The following is a 17,500-nucleotide window of genomic DNA, read 5'->3' as shown; positions in this document are numbered from 1 at the left end:
GCACTTTCTTGGGCGCACATGTGCATAAGCTCCGATGTTGAAGGCCAGTCCTGACAGCTCCACCCCTCCTGCTTTCAGAAATGTTGGTATTTCCTCCAAAGCGCATGTGCATAAGATCCAACAAAGAGGACCAACCTCTACAGCACCCCCTCATGTGCTTCCAGTATTCCTCTGGTACACATGCCTCATTAGTGAGGGCCAACATTTGCTGCTTCCCCCTTCCTACTTTCAGTATCGCTTTCTCCAGAGCACAAACTCCGATAGTAAGCGCCCCCTTCCTCCTGCTTTCAGCATTCTTGGTGCTTCCTCTGGTGCACAAGCTCCAATAGTGAGGGCCAACACCCATAGCTCCTTAACAACTGCTTCGAGCATTATCGGTGCTTCCTTCCACACACATGCACACATGCTCCAACAGTGTGAGCTAGCCCCTATAGCTCTTTTCTTCCTGCTTTCAGCATTGTCGGGGCTTCTTCTGGATCACAAGCCCCCACAGAGAGGGCAGACCCCTGCATTTCCTTCCCATTTGCTTGCAATTTTTTTTGACACATCCTTCAGCACACATGCTCTGAGAGTGAAGATCTTCTACAGCTCCTTCCCTCCTGCATTCAACTCTGTCATTGCTTCCTCTGGAGCACAAGCTCCAACAGTGAGGGCCAACCCCTGCAAGCTCCTTTCCTCCTGGTTTCAGTATTGTTGGTATTTCCTTAGGTGAACAAGCTTTGACAGTGGAGGATCACCCCCTACAGAGCTTTTTCTCCTCATTGTCGGCGCTTCCTCCAAGGTGCATTGTTGGCTCTTCCTCCAGCACATGTGCTCCAACAGTGAGGGTCCACCCCTGCAACTCCTCCCCTCCTATCAGTATTGTTGGCTCTTCCTCCAGCACATGTGCTCCAACAGTGAGGGCCAACCCCTGTAACTCCTCCCCTCCTTTTATCAGTATTGTTGGCTCTTCCTCCAGCACATGTGCTCCAACAGTGAGGGCCAACCCCTGCATCTCATATTTTACTACTTTCAGCATTCTTAGCACTTTTCTCCAGTGCACCAACTCCAATTCATTTCAGCATTGTCAGTGTTTTCTCTGACACATATGTGCCCAAGCTCCAACAGTCAGGATCAACCCCTGTAGCTTCTCCCCACTTGCTTTTAGTATTGTCAGGGCTTTCTCCATCCACATGTGCTCCAACAGCGGGGGGCCAAGCCCTGCAGCTCCTCTTTTCCTACTTTAGGCATTCTTGGCACTTTCTTCGGCACACAGATTTCAGTAGCGAAGGCCAAGCCCTGCAGCTCCTCACCTCCTACTTTTAGCATTGTCTGCACTTTTTTGCAGGACACATGCGTGAAAAACTCTGACAGTAGAGAGCCCCAGCAGCTCCTTCCCTCCTGCCTTTAATATTGTCAGTGCATCCTCTAGAACACAATCTCTGTGAGGGCCAAACCCTGCAGCTCCTCTCCTGCTTTCAGCATTGTATGCACTTCCTCCAGCACACATGTGCAAAAGCTCTGACAATGGACACCACCTACAGCTCCCTGCCGCCTGCTTCCAAGATTGTCGGTGCTTCCTCTGGCACATGTGCGCACCAGATCCAACAGTGAGGGCCAACCCCTGCAGCTCCTCCCTTCCTATTTTTAGTATTTTTGGCACTTTCTTCAGTGCACAGACTTCAAAGTGAGGCAGCTCTCCTCCGCTTGCTTTTATCATTATTGGTGCTTTATCAAGTGCTAATAAGGGCCAACCGCTGCAGCTCTTTCCATCCTGCTTTCAGCATTGTCGGAACTTCCTCTAGCTCGCATGCGCAAAAGCTCTGACAGTGGAGAGCCCCTACAGGTCCTTCCCTCCTACTACCATCATTGTGGGGGTTTCCTTTGGTGCTCAAGGTCTGAGAGTGAGGACCAACCCCCTCCCCTCCTTCTTTTAGCGTTGGTGCTTTCTCCAGTGCACATGCGCACAAACTCCGATAGTGGAGGGTTGTTATTCTGTGCACTGCTATTGTTGTAGTGTGTCAGTTCCAACCATGATGTCGGCTCCAGAAAATTTATGCTCACCACCCAGGAAGAGAGGAAGGTAAAGATCACGTGACCATAGGTGAAGAATTCAATTATTAAAGTGGAGTTCCACCCACTTTTACAACTCTTCAGTATCCCTCACTAAACTGCGCACTGTAAACGAATTGGATATTTTAAAAAATTTTTTCTCAGCACCTACTGTATATCTGCTGTATTCATTTTTCACTTCCTCCTCTCTGGCCGCGGCCCATCGCATCATTTCCTATTTGCAATGCCTTCTGGGAAGGGGCGGCAACTTCCTCTGACACTGCCGTTGGAAACCTGACCTGAAACCTATTACACTGCTTGTGCTGCACTGAGCATGTGCGAGATCTGCAAGGATGAGATCCAGGAAGAAATACAGTCTGGCTTCAGATGCCCACACTTAAGATGGCCACGGCCTGCTGCAAGTTTATAAAATAACAAACTACTGCTATAAACTAACAAAACAGACCTTAGTTTACAGACTAACTTTACTAGAATACATTAAGCTTGTGTATTATAGGAGTATTTTTTTATTTAAAAAGTATAATTTCGACCGGAACACCACTTTAAGGTTCTTAACCAAGATTTTGATATCTTGACTCAAGAGATTGGGCAATTTATGCAAGAACATTCAACCTGAAGAAAAAAATAGCCTAAAATCATTCAATATTACTGGCATACTCACAAAATGAATGTACATTGCAGATTCACAGGATGAATAGGTCTGGAATTTTTTGCAACAACATTTGCTTTTACTGGAGGTCAGCTTTAATCCTTCATCCTTGTATGTTGGTTCTATGCAAATGGGAGCAAAAAAAAAAAAACAAATGCTATTAGGCTAACATGGGAAAGATACATATACCGAAAGATAAAGTTGCTGCACACTCCGAATAATATAATATGGGAAAGTTCCCCCAAGGGGGTTTTTTAGCAGCAAAATAAATGAGTAACAAGTGATTCGAGAGAAATATTGGGTTGATAAAAAATGTATTATACAAAATTTACCACGAAGGTTAAAATATGAGCTCGGCAAAGGGGTATACCCAAAGGGTGCAAATATTACAACATACAGATGTACATGAAATTACATAGCAAACATGTCTAATATATGACAGAACTGACGCGTTTCGACCCGTTTCGTTAGGGTCTTCTTCAGAGGATACATTTGCTGCAAAGAGACTGCATTTAGCATATCAAATGGGAAAAAATGCATAACCGATCATATAAACGCAATAATGGCCATCTCATATATTTACCTAAGTTCATACGGAGGGGACCTCCCAGCCCAAATTCCCATAGATGCTGTCAGATAATCCCGTGCGTTGGTAGACCAAAAAAATGCCCCGAGGTGAGACGGCACCCCACTCGGTGCGGCTTACAAGGAGTCGCACGTTGATGCTCCCGAGGCCCACCAGGCCTGGCAGGGCCAACACCTGTGGCAGAATTCCAGAGTATAAGTGCGAAGAGTATATAAATGATATATGTAGTATATTATATGCTATAATACTCTATTGCAAACCTGTACTGTTGGTTTGTATGACAATAAAACTTTTGTAAAATAAATGATATATGTAGTATTACTATTAGGTTTTTAGATATAAATTTATGTGGGATGGTCGGACTCCTCCACCAAGGGAGTTTGTTATATATTGTCGCTAAGGGTAATTGGCATATAAAGGGTATTTGTGATATGAAAGCCATAAAGAGTGTGATAGAATGAAGACAAGAAGGTGAAGAATAAAAATGAAAAAGATTGAAAAGTGCAAAAGATGAAAAAGGAGAGGGGAAGAATAGGATATGGCAATGACGTGAAAGATGACTTGGAAATAGATGAAAGAAGATGTGGGACAACAAGATAAAAAGTGTGAAAAGAAAGAAGTGTTGAACAGTATAATGGAAAGTGAAGAGGTGATAATAAAGATAAAGTGACAGGTGAAGAAGAGATGGGGGACAGGGTATGTTATTAGGCCATTTTTTTCTCCAGGTCTAACGTTCTTCATTCATAAGAATAGCATGAATCAGTAAAACCAGATGGGTTTGATGATCGTAAGTAATTTTTTTCCTATGCTCACCAGCTCCATCTAGTGACCATAATGCAGTAATTCCCTGGTCCACCGTGTTATGAATAAAGAACATTCGATGTGAAGGAAAAAACGGCCTAATAACAATCGATTTTGCTGGCATCCTTTCACAACGAATGCAGATTCACAGCACAAATGGCTCTGCAATTTTTGCAAAAATATTTTGCTTTTCCTGGAGGTCAGCCTTAATCCTTAGTCCTTTACAAAAATCTATACGTGTGCATTAAAAATAGATATAAAACATCAGTTTTAAAATCATAAAAAAGATTGACCCCCCACCCCCAAGCCATTTTAGTTTCCTTTTAGACTGAGAATCGCTATAGGAGGGAAAGACATAAAGGAGTAAATGGATTCTGTGTAATATGACCTGTTGGTCGCACTAATAACGAATGCCCTGTCCTTGGGGGAACTAGGTATGTTGGCTTGTAATGAGAAGTATACTGTAAGGCTGGGGTGTATTACATTCCAGACGTGATGAGATATCCACTGTAACTGGCTTTCAGATTAGGTGACACCAGTAGCTCCACTTCCCATTATTCTCTACATGTGCGCTACATGGGAACCAAGATTGCACTTGAACAGTAGAGAAACATTGACAGAAAAATGTGTGCTGCTCCCCTCTGAGAAGACCAGGTACCAGACGCCAGACAGGGGCTCGTCCTATGTCCTGCAAACCAAGCAAGTGTATGGGGGAGAGGAGTTGGACGTAAGAGATATGTCCTCCATATTTTTATTTTTTTTAAAGTCGTTTCTCTTACATTCAAAGTCCTCAAGTGGTTAAATATTCTACCTGGGGCTCCTAGTTGATAATGATAAGAGGAGGAACACGTAGCACTAAGTATTTGAAACTAAAGGACACTGACTTCAACAGTTACATATTAACGGTTTTCCCTTACGTTCTATCTAAATACGGAACATAGGGAATGGGAGGAGCCTGTATACAAGGTCTGCAATTTCCTGGGGCCCATGGATTTGGTGCTTGTTATTTGGCCCTTGGACCCCAGCAGTCAGTAGTGGTAGGTTTGATTTGTTAAGGGATACTAATAGCAGTGATCTGACAGTTTCCTCTAGTATGTTCATAGTCGTTGACAGTCACCTGTAGCATTGCATATGAATAACATGTGGGGCTCCTTGGTGGTGATAGGGGCCACACCAGAGGTGTCAAACTCTATTTCATTGCAGGCCGCATCAGCAGTAAGGTTGCCCTCAAAGGGACGGTTGTATCTGGGGTGCACTGTGTACAGGGTTCAAGAGTGCAGATTTAAGGAGTGCGCTATGTACAGAGTACAGAGTTTAGGGTTCAGGAGTGTGCTACATCCAGGGTGCAGAGTTCAGGAGTGAATTACGTGCAGAGTTCAAGATTACATTATGTGCAGGGTTCAGGCGTGTGTTACGTACAGGGTGCTGGGTTCAGGCGTGCGCTACGTACAGAGTGCAGAGTTCAGGCATGCGCTACGTACAAGAGTGCAGGGATCAGGCATGCGCTACGTACCTGAGTGCAGGGTTCAGGTGTGCGCTACGTACAAGCGTACAGGGTTCAGGTGTGCGCTACGTACAAGTGTGCAGGGTTCAGGCGTGCGCTACGTACAAGTGTGCAGGGTTCAGGCGTGCGCTATGTACAAGTGTGCAGGGTTCAGGCGTGCACTACCTACAAGAGTGCAGGGTTCAGGCGTGCGCTACGTACAAGAGTGCAGGGTTCAGGCGTGCGCTACGTACAAGAGTGCAGGGTTCAGGCGTGCGCTACGTACAAGAGTGCAGGGTTCAGGCGTGCGCTACGTACAAGAGTGCAGGGTTCAGGCGTGCGCTACGTACAAGAGTGCAGGGTTCAGGCGTGCGCTACGTACAAGAGTGCAGGGTTCAGGCGTGCGCTACGTACAAGAGTGCAGGGTTCAGGCGTGCGCTACGTACAAGAGTGCAGGGTTCAGGCGTGCGCTACGTACAAGAGTGCAGGGTTCAGGCGTGCGCTACGTACAAGAGTGCAGGGTTCAGGCGTGCGCTACGTACAAGAGTGCAGGGTTCAGGCGTGCGCTACGTACAAGAGTGCAGGGTTCAGGCGTGCGCTACGTACAAGAGTGCAGGGTTCAGGCGTGCGCTACGTACAAGAGTGCAGGGTTCAGGCGTGCGCTACGTACAAGAGTGCAGGGTTCAGGCGTGCGCTACGTACAAGAGTGCAGGGTTCAGGCGTGCGCTACGTACAAGAGTGCAGGGTTCAGGCGTGCGCTACGTACAGGAGTGCAGGGTTCAGGCGTGCGCTACGTACAGGAGTGCAGGGTTCAGGCGTGCGCTACGTACAGGAGTGCAGGGTTCAGGCGTGCGCTACGTACAAGAGTGCAGGGTTCAGGCGTGCGCTACGTACAAGAGTGCAGGGTTCAGGCGTGCTCTACGTACAAGAGTGCAGAGTTCGGGCGTGCGCTACGTACAAGAGTGCAGGGTTCGGGCGTGTGCTACGTACAAGAGTGCAGGATTCAGGAGTGCGTTACGTACAAAGTGCAGCGTTCAGGATTACACTACATACAAAGTGTCGGGACTCTACATGCAGAGTTAAGGGGTGTGCTACATGCAGATTGCAGGGTCCAAGTGTGCACTACGCGCTAGGTTCAGGAGTGCTCTATTTACAGAGTTCAGGGGTGCACTGCATACAGAGTGCAGGGCTCAGGAGTGCATTACATAAAGAGTTCAGAGGTGCCTGGCCCGACTCTAGTACCTCCCTATGTAGGCAGCTCTGCAGGGAGATCGTTCTCTCTCACACATTCGGAAAATCTGTCCCTGTCTTGAGAGCGTGCAGTAATCTGTTAGATCCGGGAGACGCTCAGAGCAAAGCTGTCCCTTGTAATCACAGAAGGCTTCTGTATTTACAAGTGACAGTGGGAAGCTGGAGTGGAGGGTGAGAGCCGAAAGTGTCAGAATAGAGTTCTGCCACGTTCCAGCTGCAAAACTGGGTGCGAGGGCCACATGCCAAGGCCTGGTGGGCTGAATTCAGCCCATGGGCTTTGTTTGACATGTGACCTATATCTTACTCTAAGTTGACAACCACTGCTCCAAACAGCCATTTGTAGAATCTGGCCCTTGTCACCTAACTGGTTCCCAGACAATGGCTAATCTGCGATCAATGGTTAAGGGCACAGAATGGCAGCCCTTGACCACTATTAAATGTTAGGGCACTTCTGTGAGTCACCTTCTACATCGTTCATTAGTAGGCTTTCTCATTAAACTTTCATTCTCACCCACAGTGTGTCTCAATTTAAACTTTGTGCCTTGTTTGAGATGTGAGTGACAAGTAGTAACAAAAGCCTCTAATTAGGAGCCATCCTCTCCATTTCAGAGTTGTGCTCTCCTTCCATTAGTGTTCTCAGAGCCCATTGTAGTGCCCAGATGTTCAAAGTGTTCAGAGGAGCATTACCATACAAGTGTCTCCCTCAAGTATCTCTGCTACTTGAAAGACAAGAGGATACAGACGGGTCTGCATCCTAATGGATGGAGTGCTTAAAGTGATCCATTTTTTTTGTTATCCATCGAAGGTGTGCATTGTCTTGGCATAAGCAGTAAATCTGTCCTTAAAAAAAATTAAATAAAAAAAAAAAAAATCTGAATTAACCCTCTGCATACTGCTATGCGCTCTTACACATTTCTGTCAAAATTTTGCATAAAAACAGGGGTTCTAGCGATACATATTCATGCTGGCCAGCTGCGTCAAAGTGATCTTTATCAGGCTGACTGTTTTAAAGTGATCCCTCTCTGACAAACTTTGTTAAAGTGATTCTTCTCTGGCTAGCTTCATCAATGTGATCCTTATCAGGCCGACTGTGTAAAGTGATCCCTCTTTGCCCAGCTGTGTCAGTGATTCATCTCTAGCCAACTGTGTAAAAGTAATCCATCTCTGGTCAACTTTGTAAAAGCGATCCATCTCTGGTCAACTTTGTAAAAGCGATCCCTCTCTGGCCAGCTACGTCAGTGATCCATCTCTGGCCAACTGCGTCAGTGATCCATCTCTGGCCAACTGCGTCAGTGATCCATCTCTGGCCAACTGCGTCAGTGATCCATCTCTGGCCAACTGCGTCAGTGATCCATCTCTGGCCAACTGCGTCAGTGATCCATCTCTGGCCAACTGCGTCAGTGATCCATCTCTGGCCAACTGCGTCAGTGATCCATCTCTGGCCAACTGCGTCAGTGATCCATCTCTGGCCAACTGCGTCAGTGATCCATCTCTGGCCAGCTGTGTTTTCTGGTCAACTGTGTCAAAGTAATCCATCTCTGGTCAACTTTGTAAAAGCTATCCCTCTCTGGCCACCTGCGTCAGTGATCCATCTCTGGCCACCTGCGTCAGTGATCCATCTCTGGCCACCTGCGTCAGTGATCCATCTCTGGCCACCTGCGTCAGTGATCCATCTCTGGCCAACTGTGTCAAAGTGATCCATCTCTGGCCAACTGTGTCAAAGTGATCCATCTCTGGCCAACTGTGTCAAAGTGAGTTGAACCAGGGGAAGGGTAAAGGGAAAAGGAACAAGGAGCATTAAGGAGTGGTCAAATTTGGGTGACCACAAAGTTCATAATAAACTGATGCTGTAACCATAATGATGCGAAAAAAAAAAAACAAAGAGCACCCAGTACTAGTGTCTGGGTAAGGGGTTACTAAAGCAAAGCTATCTAATAATCAATCATTAATTGACGGAGTTGCCGGAGGTTGGGTAATTCACTTTATTTGGATAGTTAAAAAACATTAAACGTTAGGCAACACACTTAATTAAAATGTTAGTAAGTTAAACGCAGTAGGACCAAAAAAGGCCCTATTACTGCGATAATGGTTTAATGATAAACCTGACACTACAAACAAAAAAACGCACTAAACAAAACAAAAACAATACATACAACGAATGACAACGCCCGGGCGCCGTAAGGATTTTGCTGGTAGCCGGCTGGTAACAAGTAAGCAATTAATGTAACCCGTTAGGTATCTATTATTATGATACTAGTGTTCGCAATTGGCCAAAAAATACCAGTCAGCAGCGAGAAAAATCCTTTTAAGGATGGGTGGGAATAGTGGTGGGGGAACAGGATGAGTGGTTATTAGGTACTACCAGCTTCACGGGAAGTGCTAAGCACTGGAATTACAAAGCTGTGGATAAAAATTAAAAGGTAGTAGTAGTCCACATATGGTGATCAAATCCTGGGGATGTTGATGAGAGGCTTATTGTAAAAGAAGCGGTAAAGGAGTGGTTGGCCTTTGAGCAGTTTAGGTAAAAGTCATTAATATTGACATAGTGGGTATAGAATATTCTCAAAATATGTAAAGATATGAAATCTACCAGACTTGGCTCAGGTGAATGAAGGTATTAAACTTTACCATTTGTTGCATCAGTTGTCCTCTAAGATCCACTCAGGATTGTTCGTTCACAAGTACTGTCCACCTGGTGAGAAGGAGAGCTGGTAAAGAGATGTGGCTCCGATACAGACAGCATCAGCTGGAGGGACAGCGGGATCGTGAATTGTAAAGCCGCGGTCACTACCTCCTAGTCAGATCGCTGTTAAGGTAGCCACCTACTGATGAAAGTCCACCGGCTCCTAGTATTCCTCCTGGGGGCTTGAGTCCATCGCCAGTTGGTAGGAGAAATCAGATAAACGCGGATGCCGGGTTAGCATCAGAGGGATGGGCTGGTCGGAGCAGTCAGCTGTCAGCAGCTACCTGACGCTTCGTCTCATCTCCTGATCTCACATACACTCACTCTGCCCGGCGCCCGCGGCGTGTCGGCGTTGATGACGTCAACGCGTTTCGCTATGCCGATAGCGTAGCTTCTTCTCGGACGACTGCAGGGCTGGTGAGGACGCTCCTCTTGTATCGTCGGCTGCGATCAATCACCGCCCTGTTGCTAAGGTTTTGACACAAGTGAATCTCAATCACATTTGTGTGTTGCTGTCAGGAGAATTTCATATGTTGTTTGTTTGGGGGATAATAAATGGAATAAACTGTAAGAGTAAGAGTTTTTTTCTAATTTTGATGGTTCATTGAAACAACTTTATATTTCAAATAGTTACAAGTAACTAACCTAATATGATATCATAAAAGGAAGGAGAACAAGAGGAGAAGGGGAACACAACAAAAAACGGACATACTAATGAGACTAGAATTAGGTTAATGATGCCGCATATTAAATGAGAAGGGATAGTAAATACTAGTACTAGTGTAGGGCTTCCTAAGTGTTAGCAGGTGACTATACTTTGGTATTTGCGGTCATGTCAGTGTTTTGTTCGTGTGTAGTGTTGATACACTTACATGGATGGGGTGATAGCACCAAATATAATGCAGAATTGTTGTTTAGGTGGGTAGGAAGGGCTGAAAGTTTAGTTCAGTGTTTAGCCCTGCCGGAACTAGCGACTTTAGGCGGTATACCCACCATTTTTCTTTTTGAAGTAATATGCGATCGAAATCGCCACGTCTAGGAGGTAATTTCAGGGCATAAATGCCTTTTACCGTCATCCCACGCGAATTGCTCCCGTGGAATTTAGCAAAGTGCTTTGCCAAGGGTTTCTCAGGAATTTTTGTTTTGTCATTAATTTCTCGCAGATGTTCCCCAATGCGAATTTTTAGTTGTCTTTTTGTTTTTCCAATGTAAATTTTAGGGCATGGGCATGTAATCATGTAGATTAGTCGTGATGTAGAACAATTGATTAGATCATGAATTTTGAATGATCCCTTTCCATACGCATCAGTAAAGGTGGAAGTTCTGTGTACATAGGGGCAAATTTGGCACCTATTACACGGATACATACCAGTAGTTCGTGGATAGTCGGACAGCCATGAATTTTCAGGTTTTCGCGTAAACTCTGACTGTATCAGCATGTCCCCTAGATTTTTGGCCCGTCGGGCAACCATCTGGGGAGAGGTACCAACTGTGAATTTGTGAGCAAACCCCAGTGTTTCTCTAGAATGGACCGAATGTCATTCCATTGAGAGCCGAAGGTGGTAATTAATCTAACTGGGTCGTCTGTTTTTGGTCCATTCTAGAGAAACACTGGGGTTTGCTCACAAATTCACAGTTGGTACCTCTCCCCAGATGGTTGCCCGACGGGCCAAAAATCTAGGGGACATGCTGATACAGTCAGAGTTTACGCGAAAACCTGAAAATTCATGGCTGTCCGACTATCCACGAACTACTGGTATGTATCCGTGTAATAGGTGCCAAATTTGCCCCTATGTACACAGAACTTCCACCTTTACTGATGCGTATGGAAAGGGATCATTCAAAATTCATGATCTAATCAATTGTTCTACATCACGACTAATCTACATGATTACATGCCCATGCCCTAAAATTTACATTGGAAAAACAAAAAGACAACTAAAAATTCGCATTGGGGAACATCTGCGAGAAATTAATGACAAAACAAAAATTCCTGAGAAACCCTTGGCAAAGCACTTTGCTAAATTCCACGGGAGCAATTCGCGTGGGATGACGGTAAAAGGCATTTATGCCCTGAAATTACCTCCTAGACGTGGCGATTTCGATCGCATATTACTTCAAAAAGAAAAATGGTGGGTATACCGCCTAAAGTCGCTAGTTCCGGCAGGGCTAAACACTGAACTAAACTTTCAGCCCTTCCTACCCACCTAAACAACAATTCTGCATTATATTTGGTGCTATCACCCCATCCATGTAAGTGTATCAACACTACACACGAACAAAACACTGACATGGCCGCAAATACCAAAGTATAGTCACCTGCTAACACTTAGGAAGCCCTACACTAGTACTAGTATTTACTATCCCTTCTCATTTAATATGCGGCATCATTAACCTAATTCTAGTCTCATTAGTATGTCCGTTTTTTGTTGTGTTCCCCTTCTCCTCTTGTTCTCCTTCCTTTTATGATATCATATTAGGTTAGTTACTTGTAACTATTTGAAATATAAAGTTGTTTCAATGAACCATCAAAATTAGAAAAAAACTCTTACTCTTACAGTTTATTCCATTTATTATCCCCCAAACAAACAACATATGAAATTCTCCTGACAGCAACACACAAATGTGATTGAGATTCACTTGTGTCAAAACCTTAGCAACAGGGCGGTGATTGATCGCAGCCGACGATACAAGAGGAGCGTCCTCACCAGCCCTGCAGTCGTCCGAGAAGAAGCTACGCTATCGGCATAGCGAAACGCGTTGACGTCATCAACGCCGACACGCCGCGGGCGCCGGGCAGAGTGAGTGTATGTGAGATCAGGAGATGAGACGAAGCGTCAGGTAGCTGCTGACAGCTGACTGCTCCGACCAGCCCATCCCTCTGATGCTAACCCGGCATCCGCGTTTATCTGATTTCTCCTACCAACTGGCGATGGACTCAAGCCCCCAGGAGGAATACTAGGAGCCGGTGGACTTTCATCAGTAGGTGGCTACCTTAACAGCGATCTGACTAGGAGGTAGTGACCGCGGCTTTACAATTCACGATCCCGCTGTCCCTCCAGCTGATGCTGTCTGTATCGGAGCCACATCTCTTTACCAGCTCTCCTTCTCACCAGGTGGACAGTACTTGTGAACGAACAATCCTGAGTGGATCTTAGAGGACAACTGATGCAACAAATGGTAAAGTTTAATACCTTCATTCACCTGAGCCAAGTCTGGTAGATTTCATATCTTTACATATTTTGAGAATATTCTATACCCACTATGTCAATATTAATGACTTTTACCTAAACTGCTCAAAGGCCAACCACTCCTTTACCGCTTCTTTTACAATAAGCCTCTCATCAACATCCCCAGGATTTGATCACCATATGTGGACTACTACTACCTTTTAATTTTTATCCACAGCTTTGTAATTCCAGTGCTTAGCACTTCCCGTGAAGCTGGTAGTACCTAATAACCACTCATCCTGTTCCCCCACCACTATTCCCACCCATCCTTAAAAGGATTTTTCTCGCTGCTGACTGGTATTTTTTGGCCAATTGCGAACACTAGTATCATAATAATAGATACCTAACGGGTTACATTAATTGCTTACTTGTTACCAGCCGGCTACCAGCAAAATCCTTACGGCGCCCGGGCGTTGTCATTCGTTGTATGTATTGTTTTTGTTTTGTTTAGTGCGTTTTTTTGTTTGTAGTGTCAGGTTTATCATTAAACCATTATCGCAGTAATAGGGCCTTTTTTGGTCCTACTGCGTTTAACTTACTAACATTTTAATTAAGTGTGTTGCCTAACGTTTAATGTTTTTTAACTATCCAAATAAAGTGAATTACCCAACCTCCGGCAACTCCGTCAATTAATGATTGATTATTAGATAGCTTTGCTTTAGTAACCCCTTACCCAGACACTAGTACTGGGTGCTCTTTGTTTTTTTTTTTTGTGTCAAAGTGATCCATCTCTGGCCAACTGTGTCAAAGTGATCCATCTCTGGCCAACTGTGTCAAAGTGATCCATCTCTGGCCAACTGTGTCAAAGTGATCCATCTCTGGCCAACTGTGTCAAAGTGATCCATCTCTGGCCACCTGGGTCAGCGTGATCCATCTCTGGCCACCTGGGTCAGCGTGATCCATCTCTGGCCACCTGGGTCAGCGTGATCCATCTCTGGCCACCTGGGTCAGCGTGATCCATCTCTGGCCACCTGGGTCAGCGTGATCCATCTCTGGCCACCTGGGTCAGCGTGATCCATCTCTGGCCACCTGGCTCAGCGTGATCCATCTCTGGCCACCTGGCTCAGCGTGATCCATCTCTGGCCACCTGGCTCAGCGTGATCCATCTCTGGCCACCTGGCTCAGCGTGATCCATCTCTGGCCACCTGGCTCAGCGTGATCCATCTCTGGCCACCTGGCTCAGCGTGATCCATCTCTGGCCACCTGGCTCAGCGTGATCCATCTCTGGCCACCTGGCTCAGCGTGATCCATCTCTGGCCACCTGGCTCAGCGTGATCCATCTCTGGCCACCTGGCTCAGCGTGATCCATCTCTGGCCACCTGGCTCAGCGTGATCCATCTCTGGCCACCTGGCTCAGCGTGATCCATCTCTGGCCACCTGGGTCAGCGTGATCCATCTCTGGCCACCTGGGTCAGCGTGATCCATCTCTGGCCACCTGGCTCAGCGTGATCCATCTCTGGCCACCTGGCTCAGCGTGATCCATCTCTGGCCACCTGGCTCAGCGTGATCCATCTCTGGCCACCTGGGTCAGCGTGATCCATCTCTGGCCACCTGGCTCAGCGTGATCCATCTCTGGCCACCTGGCTCAGCGTGATCCATCTCTGGCCACCTGGCTCAGCGTGATCCATCTCTGGCCACCTGGCTCAGCGTGATCCATCTCTGGCCACCTGGCTCAGCGTGATCCATCTCTGGCCACCTGGCTCAGCGTGATCCATCTCTGGCCACCTGGCTCAGCGTGATCCATCTCTGGCCACCTGGCTCAGCGTGATCCATCTCTGGCCACCTGGCTCAGCGTGATCCATCTCTGGCCACCTGGCTCAGCGTGATCCATCTCTGGCCACCTGGCTCAGCGTGATCCATCTCTGGCCACCTGGCTCAGCGTGATCCATCTCTGGCCACCTGGCTCAGCGTGATCCATCTCTGGCCACCTGGCTCAGCGTGATCCATCTCTGGCCACCTGGCTCAGCGTGATCCATCTCTGGCCACCTGGCTCAGCGTGATCCATCTCTGGCCACCTGGCTCAGCGTGATCCATCTCTGGCCACCTGGGTCAGCGTGATCCCCTCTCTGGCCACCTGCGTCAGTGATCCCTCTCTGGCCAACTGCGTCAGTGATCCCTCTCTGGCCAACTGTGTCACAGTGATCTCTCTTTAGCCAACTGTGTCAAATAACAGGGAGCAATCTTCTTAGAATAGACGGGTGGGCAGCTATATGTCAGATGAGGTTCAGTGTTCAAAAACGTAGCTATTGGAAACTAAAAATAGGAATGCAAGTTACTCGCTAAGATGAAAACCTCCTGAGGGAAAAGGATCTGGGGTCCTAGTAGATCAGACTCAGAAATAGCATGCAATGCCAACCTGCAGCAAGCAAGACCAGCAGACAATTAGCATGCATTAAAAAGGGTATTTACTCAAGAGTAAATTCTACCACTTTACAAAAGTCCGCTGTGACCACATCTGGAGCATGTCGTCCAGTTCTTGTCACCAATCCTCAGAAAGGATGTGTTGGAATTGGGGAGAGTCCACGGAAGGGCAACAAAATGAATACGGAGACTGGAGGATCTCCGATCCGAGGAATGACTACAAACATTAAACTGGCCACTAATGTTATGAGATTATTTATGGGGATGTCCTAAAGGGTAAGTTCACCTTTTCACGAAACATGAGGGTCAACTAACTCCAGATATCTTGACCACCCTCCGGACCCGCTGCATCGTGATAGCCTGTGTTACCAGCATACACCACAATACACCGCGCCAGAATGAGTATCCATCATATGGTCATTATGGGAGTTTTGTACTGTTCTGGCATTTTTTATTTTTTTTTTTCAATTTGGTGGTTAGCACATTCCACCAAAAGTAAGCTCTATCTGTCGCAAATAAAAATGTTTTAGAAATGATTTGGGTGCAGCGTTGTGTGACAGAGTACTTATCAGTCAAACTGTCACAGCACAAAAAAAATGGCCTGGATAGGAAGGAGCTTTAAAAGTTTTTAATACTTTACCTATCGACACATTTAGATATTGAAATTCTTTGCTGTTTTACTGGTGCAATTGTGAGCCTCACCTTATTCTGTATTCATTTACCCAACTGAGCCTTGACCTGGCAGTTTTCGTGATCAGAACTTGGGTAAAATTTGTGTCAGTAGTCTGAACATTACATTTTGTCTGGACAGTATTAAAGGAAACGCAACACCAGCTTTTTCAATTAAACTGATCATATGAAAAAAAAAAAAAGCATAAACCCAGGTTACAGTCTAGTTCAGTGGTCTCCAAAGTTAACAGCCATTTCATTTTCTTTTGCTTAGAGATATTCCCATGCCACTGGTCAGCTCTGGGGTAGAGCATGGAAATCTTCGAGAGCTGGCCCTAGCACGGATGAAAGATCTTGGTACAGAGGTACGTACAACATTCACTTAGTTATCTGAAGGGACTTATATGGGAGACTGTCACTGTCGATAAAGTGAATCTATAGCCAAAACTTTGGTTGGACAGAGAGTCCTGGATGGAATGTAGAAGGATTAGGACCCCTGTTGAGTCTTCAGGTATGAGTGTACATGTGAGGTAGCATTTGACGTAGTCGGTGGTGGGTCGATCTGTGGTGGGTTGACCTGTGGAGTGTCCTCAGAGTGGGGTTTGTCAAGCGTGTGAAGATTTGGGAGGTAGGTGGGGAGCACCATGCGTGAAGTCTTGCCATTCCAGGCACAACAGACGCTCCAGAATGCCATTAATGTGTTAGGACAGTGGTCTCCAAACTGCGGCCCAGGGGCCGGATGTGGCCCTTTACTTGCTTTTTTAACCTGTGTTAGGACATACAGTGAGGGGAAAAAAAAGTATTTGATTCCCTGCTAATTTTGTATGTTTGCACACTGACATAAATTATCAGTCTATAAGTTTAATGGTAGGTATATTTTACCAGTGAGAGACAGAATAACAACAATACAATCCAGAAAAATGCATTTCCAAAATATATAAATTGATTTGCATGTTAATGAGTGAAATAATTATTTGACCCCTTCGCAAAATATGACTTGGTACTTAGTGGCAAAACCCTTGTTGGCAATCGCAGAGGTCAGACGTTTCTTGTAGTTGGCCACCAGGTTTACACACATCTCAGGAGGCATTTTGTCCCACTCCTCTTTGCAGATCCTCTCCAAGTCATTAAAGGGGTTGTAAAGGTAGAAGGTTTTTTATCTTAATGCATTGTATGCTCCTCCTCCTCCTCTCCATTTTTTTTTTTTTTTTTTTTTTACAAAAAAAAAAATGCGTTTGAAAAATTGTTGTGCAAATACTGTACGAGATAAAAAGTTGCAACGACCGCCATTTTATTTCCTAGAGTGTCTGCTAAATATATATATTTATGTTTGGGGGTTCTGAGTAATTTTCTAGCAAAAAAAAAATTATGATTTTTACATGTAGGAGAGGATTGCCAGAATAGGCCCGGTATGGAAGTGGTTAATGCACTGTGCAGGGCTGCCTCTCCAACAGCCTGTGGAGGTTCCTGGTCTCTTCCGTTTCTCCAGGAAGCCCGGTGCAGCGGGAAATGTGTTCAGGATGCTAAGTAGGAGGAGCTCGAGGAACATCTGTTCCGCAATCTCCTTTGTGACCAATGAACCTGGAAGTTCATTAGCATGTAATTAGCAGGAGCATGTAGTCGCAGCTGCGTTTAGAGCGGTCATTTATGGGCTACGGTGGTTGGAGAAGCGAATAAGCATGATCTGTGCTTGATTCGTTTTGGTGGACAGCAGGAGAGACAATCGAGGTCTTAC

At 45.9% G+C, this 17,500-nt stretch overlaps 1 protein-coding gene across 1 annotated transcript in view; it reads left to right on the top strand.

The window, feature by feature from the left end:
- The window catches only part of ELP3 (elongator acetyltransferase complex subunit 3), a 159,478-nt gene that overhangs the window by 108,858 nt on the left and 33,120 nt on the right, over window positions 1–17,500 (top strand). The window contains exon 11 of the mRNA XM_073624860.1: window positions 16,040–16,130. Within this exon, the coding sequence (XP_073480961.1) occupies window positions 16,040–16,130 (91 nt within the window). The remainder of the gene's footprint in view (window positions 1–16,039; window positions 16,131–17,500) is intronic.

The sequence above is a fragment of the Aquarana catesbeiana genome, linkage group LG04, assembly GCF_042186555.1.
Source record: "Aquarana catesbeiana isolate 2022-GZ linkage group LG04, ASM4218655v1, whole genome shotgun sequence".
Classification (NCBI taxonomy): domain Eukaryota; kingdom Metazoa; phylum Chordata; class Amphibia; order Anura; family Ranidae; genus Aquarana; species Aquarana catesbeiana.
The sequence above is the reverse complement of the archived record's forward strand: the minus strand, read 5'-3'. Positions and strand labels throughout refer to the sequence as shown.